General features: G+C 41.9%; 1 protein-coding gene across 32 annotated transcripts in view; it reads right to left on the reverse strand.

Moving 5' to 3' along the window:
- kif1b (kinesin family member 1B) overlaps positions 1-8,778 on the reverse strand; it is a 67,909-nt gene extending 59,131 nt beyond the window's left edge. For 8 of the 32 annotated variants that reach the window (XM_026154439.1, XM_026154441.1, XM_026154442.1 and 5 more), the window contains exons 1-2: positions 8,446-8,770; positions 7,113-7,268 (exon numbers count right to left, since the gene is read on the reverse strand). In XM_026154439.1, the coding sequence (XP_026010224.1) occupies positions 7,113-7,218 (106 nt within the window). In that variant the 5' untranslated portion in view covers positions 7,219-7,268; positions 8,446-8,770. Of the gene's footprint in view, positions 1-7,112; positions 7,269-7,586; positions 8,001-8,445 lie in introns of those variants that run through there. The other 24 variants (XM_026154449.1, XM_026154445.1, XM_026154448.1 and 21 more) reach the window with 7 other exon arrangements.
- Between the last annotated feature and the right edge of the window lie 1,223 nt (positions 8,779-10,001).

A 10,001-nucleotide genomic window follows, 5' to 3' on the forward strand; every position in this document is an offset into this window, starting at 1 on the left:
TTTGAGCAAATGAGTGTGCATAATTATGTAGATTACTGAGTAAGTAAATTGATGTTGACTAAAGTAAAATGTTTAAAAGGAGGAACACTGGAAACAAAATAAAACCTAGCTGCCAAAAAGCAAACAAAAACTGAAGTGAAAACCACAAGAAACTTGGTCAGTTACAAAGCTGTAACCACTTTGAGTTTAACACTTTCCCTTCTGACCTCAGCCACATCTAGAATATGGCAGCTTCACCCTCATGTGCAATGCACTGTTGTGGGTTCTTATTCATTTCTTATTAACGAAACATAATTCAGTGTTAATGGGTAAGGCCATCGGGGCTCTGTGCAATGCTTTGTTTCTCATCTTAAATAAGAATGGTGCCATTTGCCAAACATGTGACACATGAAGAGAAGCTTATCAAAAGAATCTGAGAATCAGAGACGATTCCAGTACCTGAGAATGTCTGATTAAAACCTATGGTTAGTATTGTTGTAACTAGGTCAGCATTCAGCAGCCTACATGCTATTACAAAGTGACCGTGTCTATTCAAACGTCCCAAACATATGTCCACCAGTCGGTTTCAATAACTGCCAGAACATCAGCATTTAACAACAATTTGCAAAGCTGACCCCAAACAGAGCGTCATGAAGAACCACAAGGCAAAATATTATAACAAAATATTATAAAAGGCATATGGTGGGTTTCCCTCATATGCATTTTAAAAAAAGCAAAGAATACAGAAAAAGAGAAGCTTTTATTCATTCACTGCAGATGTTTTAGTATTGCTATTGCTTTGACTACTACAGAAGACAACCACAGAACATATGACAGTGGTTTCATGAGGCACAGCTCATCAGACCCTTACAGGGTTTCTATTTCCTGTTTATAAGTTTGGCATGTACCTTGGTCTAGGGTTTATGGCTTGGTACATTTCATATGTCAAAGAAGCTTCAAGCAAGATGGTGAATCCTGAATGCCTCCTGATGGATCCATCAGAGTCAGTGTGCATATGATAGAAAGTGCTTAAAAGGCACAGAATAAAGCGCTGCATGAGTGGTTATCTGAATGGGTACATGTAGGGCTGGGCGATATATCAAAAATTTATCGTTACCGAAATTTATGACTCTCATCGACGTCATTTTGCCCATGTCGGTAAATTCGGTATTTTTAAAAAAAAAAAGAAAAAGGCATGTGCAGGTTGGCGATGTTCATGTCCCTTTAAGATGCTGTGCTACGTTACAGACTTGACGGGGTGGAGTCACGTGACTCTACTACCTGTTGGGCAGACACTGTGCGATTTTTTTCAGTCGCGCGATTCAGCTCCTGCTCAAACTGTACGATTGACTCGCAGGGGTTAGAAGTTCATAGGTCACGATGCATGGTCTCACACTATACGCCCCGATGCTCTGATGCGACCTGAGTGCTCACACTGTGCGTACATAAAACGAAGGTTATAACAGAAATTCTGTCGCTCGCTCTCCCTCTCTGTCTTTCACTCACACAGACACGCACACCACCACCATCAACTTTGCTAAATTGCTAATGAAAAACATTGATCAGGCAGCTGTGATTGAGCAGCAGTGTAGATCCAACTATTTTCACGGATGTTGTGGTCGTGATCATTTTGTGAGGCCACATCGAAAAGGCTCGGATGAGCTTTCCAAAGTTCTACAAGTTCCCTCCATCGCTTGTGTCCAGATCACACGCTGCACTGCCGTGCTACGCCGTCTTTTTCGCTGACATTTGTGTTTGCGCGTGCGCAGTGTGGCAAACTGCGGTGACACCCTCACGACGGTGAGGGTGTGAATAGCCAATGTGAAACATATTTATTATTAAACTATTTTGTTTACAAGGGATACACATTTTTTAGAGAGCATGGTTACATATTGTATCCTACACTTTTTATTTTGTTCAGTTAATAAATCTTAACCACTAAAAGTGCTTACTACTATTGTCTTCATTTATTTTCAGTGACATTTTACAGTCCTTTAAAGTGGTAATAATATAATTGCAATGAATAGGTCTAGGGGGAATAATATTATCAAAATAACTGGAGGAACGATGCTGCCTGCCACAGCCCCATCAAATGAAAAAAAAAAAAAAAGTTAGTTTTTTTTGGCACTTGGGGTGGTTATCGTCCATTTATCGTTATCGAGGTTAACTGCTCAATTTATCGTGATATTGATTTTAGGCCATATCGCCCAGCCCTAGGTACATGTTGCTTTTTGTTAAAAAAAAAAAAAAAAAAAAGTACTTGTATAACATCTTTCTAGACAGAGTATTCCAAGTATTAGTACGATTATTTACACACACTAGCTAGGCAGATAGTGTGCACTTAGCAATAATGCTCCATGAAAAGTCGGTGTCTTGCTTACAAATTTAAATATGTTTATGGACAGGTAAGGGTGAGCAGAGCAGGGATGGGTACCGGTTCTGACATAAACGGTAGTAACCAGACCGAAAAGCAGCGCACATTTCGGTGCTTTATTTCGGTGCTTTTTTTTCCTGAGATGTCATACACTTTATATTCTAGCCAATCATTTTACGTTTCCAAGGATAGTAGGTGGGCCCAGGTACGTACGTTCTTTTAGAGCAGAGCAACAGATTAAAAATGCCCAAGGCGAGGCGGTCAAAGTCTGCCTGTACTTCACAGCAAAAGATGCAAACTCAGCAGCCTGCAACAAGTGCTTTAAGGTGATACTGTGCAAAGGAGGTAACACCTCGAATCTGACGACGTATAGCATTTTGTTAAAAGCCGAGAAATGCGCCGTATTTGATAGCTTGCTGCGAGACCTCCCACCGTGCACATCTACTGCGGGTGTGGTGCCTGTTATCGGACCCGGAGTTAGCAACATCCCCCAAAAACCCGAAGAGTAGAGTCCTGGCCCCTAGCCCTGCCAGTGTAGCAGAAATGATGACGGATGATGATGCAGCAGCAGCCGTTCTTCTCTGCGTGAGTAGCTTAATGTTGTTTGTGTGTAATTTACGTTGAGTACGCTAACCGCGTTATTACATTAATGCATGTAAGGTGAACTAGCAAACACCGTCGTAGTTACATGCGGCTGTCCTCTTGTTTGATGGCAGATACTCCCGTCACCCTGGCCAAAAAGGCTAAAATGACCAAAGAAAAAGTGGAAAAATGTTAAACATGAGAGGTTTTGGGACAAAGTTTGTGGTTTTTTTCCATTGTTTAAGCACTGCTTCCAGCCAAGAGTGATACCATAAATCCCCTATAGCTGCAGAAAAGGCTAACATTGTTATCTTTTTACAAAAAAAAAAAACAAAAAAAAACAGCTGAACATGAGAGGTTTTTGGACCAATTTTGTGTTCTCCATTCTTTAAGCACCGGTTCGAGAACCGGTTCGAGCACCGTTTAAGCACCGGCACCATTTCAAAAGTACCGGTTTGGTACTGATATCGGATAAAACCTAAACGATACCCATCCCAAGAACAGAGCGCTTGTACGCTGTTCAAAAATACCAGGTGCAATGTTAAATGTGAGTTAAGACGTAACAATAACAATATTAGCACACAGTCTCCCCAGCTTCAACAGCTAGTTTAACACACTCGTCGATACACTAACTGTGTGACTTTCTGTAAGACACCTGCTACCAGTAGTTCAGCTAAAAACTGGATGAGCTGCATGACATGCATTTGTGCCTCTCAGCTGACAGTCCCGTGACACAGTAAACACAGGCTGCCTGTCCTTCCTCCTTATTAGGAGGTCATGTTTGAATGTAAAAGTTTGCTCTGTACATTTGTGAATGTTTGGCTCTAGAACTATCTGAGTGATGAGGAATGTAACACCCTAGAGCGGGTGCATGTCGGTATGTATACACCTGCAAGGGTCACAAGGATTACGGCTTCTGGGCGTGGTGATCTGAGGCAAGCCAAAGGATTACTGGTCTTAATCGGGTCAATCAGCCCTGTCTGCACAGGGTTCAGCGAAAGTATGACTGCCCCACATCCAAACCCACCTTCCTTGCTGCATGTCCCACCAATAGCTGCATTTCATTGACGTGAAAATGGTTCATTGTTATTTCTGCTGTGATGAGAGCCTCCTCTTATGTGTAACTGACACTGGAGCTGAGCTCGTTCTTCCCTGCAGGGTAAGGTCAGCATCCACTTACCTCATAGTGAGAGCACACTTGGGTGAATTGTATCTGAAAGGTGAAGGTTTAATTGATGTGGTGACCTTCTGTTTGTGCTTTCAATTGGTCATTTTGTTTACTCTTAGCCTAAGTGATAATATCGTCTAACATCCCGTTCTTGAAAATGTGGCTAGTGTAGACTACTGATAAAGCATTAGAAACACTATTTTGAACACCAGACAGCGACTAGACTAGACTGCAGGTTTGCAATCAGTTGACAAAATGCTTCATCATAACATCTCTGTGTGCTTTGTAAGCTCTATTGATCATCTCTGGCTATACATCGTGAGTGGCTCCTCCCTGGCTCAAGGGGCACATAACACATGAGTTGCATAACAAGATGGAAACTGAAGTGAAGAACACATCAGGCCCCAGATTAAGGCGGAGTTTGGGTGTACTGGAGTTATTCAACATTTGGAGTACCAACACAAAATTAGCGGGCCATCGCGTCACTGTTTTATAATTACATTAGCTCTGGTATGTCTGAGAGCGTCTCCTGAATGAGGCCTTTGCTTTGTTTCTGTCTCTCTGCAGAGGCCTTGGACACATTTCCTGCACACTGGATAATCAATTTGCTGCTCCTTTGCTCTCATCCTATCCTTGACAACCCTCTCTGCATGGTGAAAAGGGGAAAGAGCGAGAAAGAGACCGAGTTCTTCCCCCCTACCGCCATCTTTCTCTGTACTGTTGACACATGCACACAGGCGGGCACATATGCCCTTGAGCCAGTCACAACAATAAGGGGAATGTCATGGCATAACACACACATCTGCCAAACACATACAAGCTGACCACGCAACATCCCATTTCCATCAGGCAGCCTTCAGCCCAATTTAAATGCAAGCAAAGACCAGTGAAAACATTAGAAGTACACCCATACTGCGCGCACACACTGACTGGCTAGTGCTACATCACAGCTTATCCTACACAGGCAAAAACATAACATACTGACCAGAGATTTTTTTTAAGGGAATTTCCAGTAGCATGGATTTTAGAAGTTTCTCTAGATGCTGTTGTTTCACCACGTCAGACACCAACTGTTTCGTAGCCACCTTCCACGCCTTCTGGAAAGGCTACGTTGTTGGGTTTTTGATACCCAAAGCTGTTTGGGTGTCAAACAACTTGGGTAAACGTGGGATGAGTCATGTTTAGATTTTTGTTTTTCAATGATGCAAAATTAGACATTTACACAGATGGATGCTGAACATATCACTTAGAAAGAAAACACTAGGATGACAAATAAAAACTCCTTGGTAAATGTAACACTCATGTGACTAATTGTATCTATTTATCTTGTTAAAAACATACCATAAAAATCTTGATTATTAAAATACTGTTCAAATGGCAATGCTGTGTCTATTTCATTTTGTTAGAGTAAAAATGCACAATGGCTTTTAGAAAGTCTGGGGGAATACAACGACCACAACAAAAAAAGTCTCAGTATGATCCTGTGCGTGTCTGAGCCATCAGGTAAGATTCGGCCTCTCGGCATCCAAATAAGACAGCTCATTCTCAGCATACCATCTGCAATGAAGTCCTGACGAAGGGAGAGTATGGCCGCCTGCCAGCCTCCCTTTCTGCTCTGCAATCTGCCCATGTGAAAGGAGGCAGAGTAGGCAGTACCGCAGCCTACTCCTCTCCCTCGCTCGCTCACACACACACACTCACTGACTAACCCCCCTACAAAACGCTGCATATTCCACTGCAGCTCTGCTACAAACCACGAGTCACCCTCCAGCTCCTTCGGGTGACATTGGCATAATGAAAACCCAAGGATATAGAGTAAAACTACTAGGGATTTGACACAAAGCTTCTCTTTGGTAGAGTGTGAGAGATAAAGGACAAGTGAGCCATAACTGGTAGGGACACTTGATCTTATGGAAGATTCATATAAGCTTAGTCTAATGAGGGTGATATAAGACTGACAGACAAAACTCAAGAGCCTGCTGGTAGAGCATGTTTCTGTTTCCACATGCTGTCTCGTTACTGCGGGTTAATAAATGCTTCCACGCTAACGTCGTGGAGCTTGTGCTCAGCTGGAATGAAGCACACACGACAGAGTCATGAGTAAGGAGGCAGCTAGTGCTTCACAGTAACGGATGACTCACAAGTAAGCAGGTTGAATCACATGACTGCAAACCACGTTCAGGTTTTCTCTTCTTGCTCTGCTATTGCTTATCATATAACACTGTCGACAAGCATGCTTTACAGTAAATAAGGGCACTATCACATAATAAATCTTAGATGGTCTTAACATCCTTCCCTATGCCTCAATCACGGATTAGTGCAACATGAGAAAAGTTATAAATATGTATATTTTTACTTAACCTGTCAGACTTTGAATAGAATAGAATAGAATAATCCTTTAATTGTCCCACAAGCGGAAATCTGGTTGTAACAGCAGCCAGAACGACACATATACACATTGGATCTCTATCTCAATCACTGTGGTTCAAATAGGGATGCAAATCTTGTAAATAATTAACTGCCAATCGTGTTTTATATGCATCCAACAACCTGTTCACAAATTGTTTGTGTACACTCAAGAGATAAGGCAACCATAAACTATAAAGCAGCACACACATCCATTAAAGAAAAACAGTGGCCGTGTGATAAACCCTAGCTGAACTGGGGGTGCTGGCAGGCCACGCTGTGGGACGACCCCTGGGTCTCCCAGCGTGAACCAACTAAGCGTTTCTCACACAGAATCTCCTCTGGCATGCACACCCCTCCAGAGGAGGAGGAATTTCACTCTGTAAGCCTTTTATTCTCTTTCAGGCTGCTCGTCCCCAACCGTCCACTATTCAGTTTGCTCATTCTACTGTTCTCTGCTAAGACGCCTAAAGGAAGAACATGCAGGAGCATGCATGGTACACCGAAGTGTTCCTGCAGACTGGACCTGCATAAAATCAAGATGCTTTTTTTCCCCTCCAGTTTGTGTTGGTGGTCTTGCATGCGTGCCAGTAGGCCACTTACTTGTAGTGTTGCCTTGCATCTGAATGATACATTTTGACTCCTTGCTGATCTCCCTCGAGTTGAAGGGTCGAACTCGAACAGCGACTTTCACAGAAGCCCCAGACATGTTTGCAGTTTAAGTCAGTCTCCCTGTAAGATCCCTTGTGTGTATCCCTCCTAAAGGAAACAGAAAAACAAGTGTGCATCTCATCAGTTAAAACAATAAGTGATGCAGGTAAGCCAGACAATGTTTGCTTCCTTCTTTAAAAATAAAACAAAAGTGCTATAGTGAAAAGGAGCAGAGCCTGTTTTCACTAAATGTAAATCAAACACAATGAAAGTCCACCCCCTCCCAATTTTCAGTCATAACAGCCTACAACAAATATGGCCGACCAAACCCGATGAAGCCTTTAATATTTTGTAAACAGCAGCCGATCATACATTTAGCAAATCAAACAGAGGATGTAAGCCTTTATATTTATATCATAAACCCACCGTTTACGTGAAATGCGCTTTAGCCGAAAACAAAATACGAAGATCACAAATCACGATTGTTGCATGGATAAAATAACGTGGCGTTAAAATACCACACAACTTTCCATCGTTTTTACAGTCCGCACCCGGTGACTACACAGCCTAAATATCCTATGTTTTTCCATGTACTTGCAGTCAGCCATACTTGCCGAAGCATACGCCCATGAAATCCTATCTCCCCTATTTGGCGAGAGCTACAGCGGGACAGCTAACCGAGGGCCTGTCTGTTGCATCTGACACTGTTCGTTTTGTGCAGACGAAGAGCTTAAATTTCCCCCTTTTAAAAAAATCACATTCGCTGATATTAGGAAGTAGGCTAATCCTCCGCCGCTGCATGTTGGGGAATAGTGCAAGGGAGGAGTTGCATGCTTATTTTAGCAGCCCAGACTGGATACATTGTTCACATTTACCCTATCCGGCAGGGTTAAAGGCGTTTTGACGTTAAATCCTACCAGAGGCGAAGCTTTCAACAGTAGCAATTATATTTTCTATTTTAAGCTAGCTTTAACCCGTTAAATGTTATTGGCTCCGACTTCAATATTTACGACCTACAGTCTAACGGAAACAGCTATCCAACTATAATCAAGTAAACCTATAAACAAATTATTCTATATACTGTAACAATTAAGTACATATATATGTTTAATTCTTTTGTGTTATCGCAACCATGGCCACGTAGAGGTCCACTGACCACCGGACATGTATTAGTTGACACAGACAACTGCTCCCTATCCATCGTTGAAACTAAACTGTAATAACAACCCAGTGCACAACAGTCCCCCAAAATATAAATATATTATTTTTAAAAATATATACTTACGCTTGGAGACTCTTGCAAAAGACAAAACCAAAACCACCGGACAGTGGCGAGAACTAACGCTAGCTAGCAGGCGTCAAAATGTGTTGTTTCTATCAGAATCTGTGCGCAAGGAAACTGCTATAAAGTCCATTTCCGTGAAAAACACCCATTATAGCGGTATCCTCCGGTGGAAGGATTTGTATTTGGAAACGGCCACTTCGTTGACTACTTTAGTCTCCCTTACAGATGAACGGCGGACGCCTATCTGCACACTAGCGAGAAGAAGAATTGGTAGATCGTCTCGATTTACCGAAGAGATTACGTCAACTCCCTCTCAGCGCGCTCACGGACAGGCTGGCGGGCCAATGAGCAAACAGAGAGCGGCGACTAATGCGGCGAAGAGCCTATGGCGTGACTCGGGGTCGCGAAGGGGGAGGGAATAGGTGGGGTGTCGCTCCCTTTTTTTCTCCCGTGACGCCACACTGCAGGATTTCTCATTACTGCTACCCGCAGCACCGTGGGTTACCGCAAAGATCGCCGCCTAGCGACGTAACTTTTCCGTGCATCACGAATTTATAAACCAAATTATTTATATTTTTGCTAATATAATTATTATAATTATAATATTGCCTTAAAGCAGCCACAAGAGATGTCACTGACCATAAAACAAAATAAAATGAGCAAATACATTTCCTGCTGTGTTTGAATATAACCAGTTCAATTAAATTTTACTCATTTAGCGCCAAATGACTACGGCATTTGCCTCAAGGCCCTTTTTTTATTTATTGTAAAGACCATACAATAATACAGAATAAAACTCAACAATCAGACAACCCCTTTGAGCAAGCACATGGAGACAAGGGGAAGGAAAAACTTCCTTTTAACAGGAGGGAACCTCTGGCAAGAACCATTAAGAGGCAGGTTTGATTCAAAGCAATTCACTTTCCTGTGATATTTTTGCAGTTGCGGTTTCTTTTTGGAATGAACTCGGAGTTAAAAGTTTAACAGGTGTCCTTGCCAGTAAATACTGGACTGTTGCCAAGTTTAATTGAGAACAATGACTAACCTATTCACATTCCAAAAAAAGATTGCAACTTTTATGTTCCCTAGAACTGGAAGTTACCTTTGCTGACACAAAATGAAAACAGGTTTGCATTATATTTGCCACATCCAGCTTCTTTTTTTTTTTTTGCTATTTATATAGTTGTTTTTCTCTCTCTGTTTCAATGTGTCGTTTGTCCTGCCTCCTCCTGGTCTTCACCTTATAATATAAAGCTTCTTGAGGCAACAGTTTTAATTTGGCACTGTATAAATAAAATGCAACTGATCTGTTATTTTGTATCTTGTCATGGGCGTCTTTGTTTTCTTTACTTACACTAAACTTAAATTTAAAAAAAAAAAGATACTAAACAAAGCCACTAAGACATCAGTCTGAAGGGGGGAAAAAAATGGTGACCAGTTGTGAAATAATGTGCATCATCATTTATTCGAGTTCAAAATCCTAGCTTCCAAAACAGGTATGTGGTTAAAGGAAATAATTTCCTGTACAGTTAAGGTCAGCAAGGTCAAGTTAGGTA

Source organism: Astatotilapia calliptera, chromosome 20 (assembly GCF_900246225.1).
Source record: "Astatotilapia calliptera chromosome 20, fAstCal1.2, whole genome shotgun sequence".
Classification (NCBI taxonomy): domain Eukaryota; kingdom Metazoa; phylum Chordata; class Actinopteri; order Cichliformes; family Cichlidae; genus Astatotilapia; species Astatotilapia calliptera.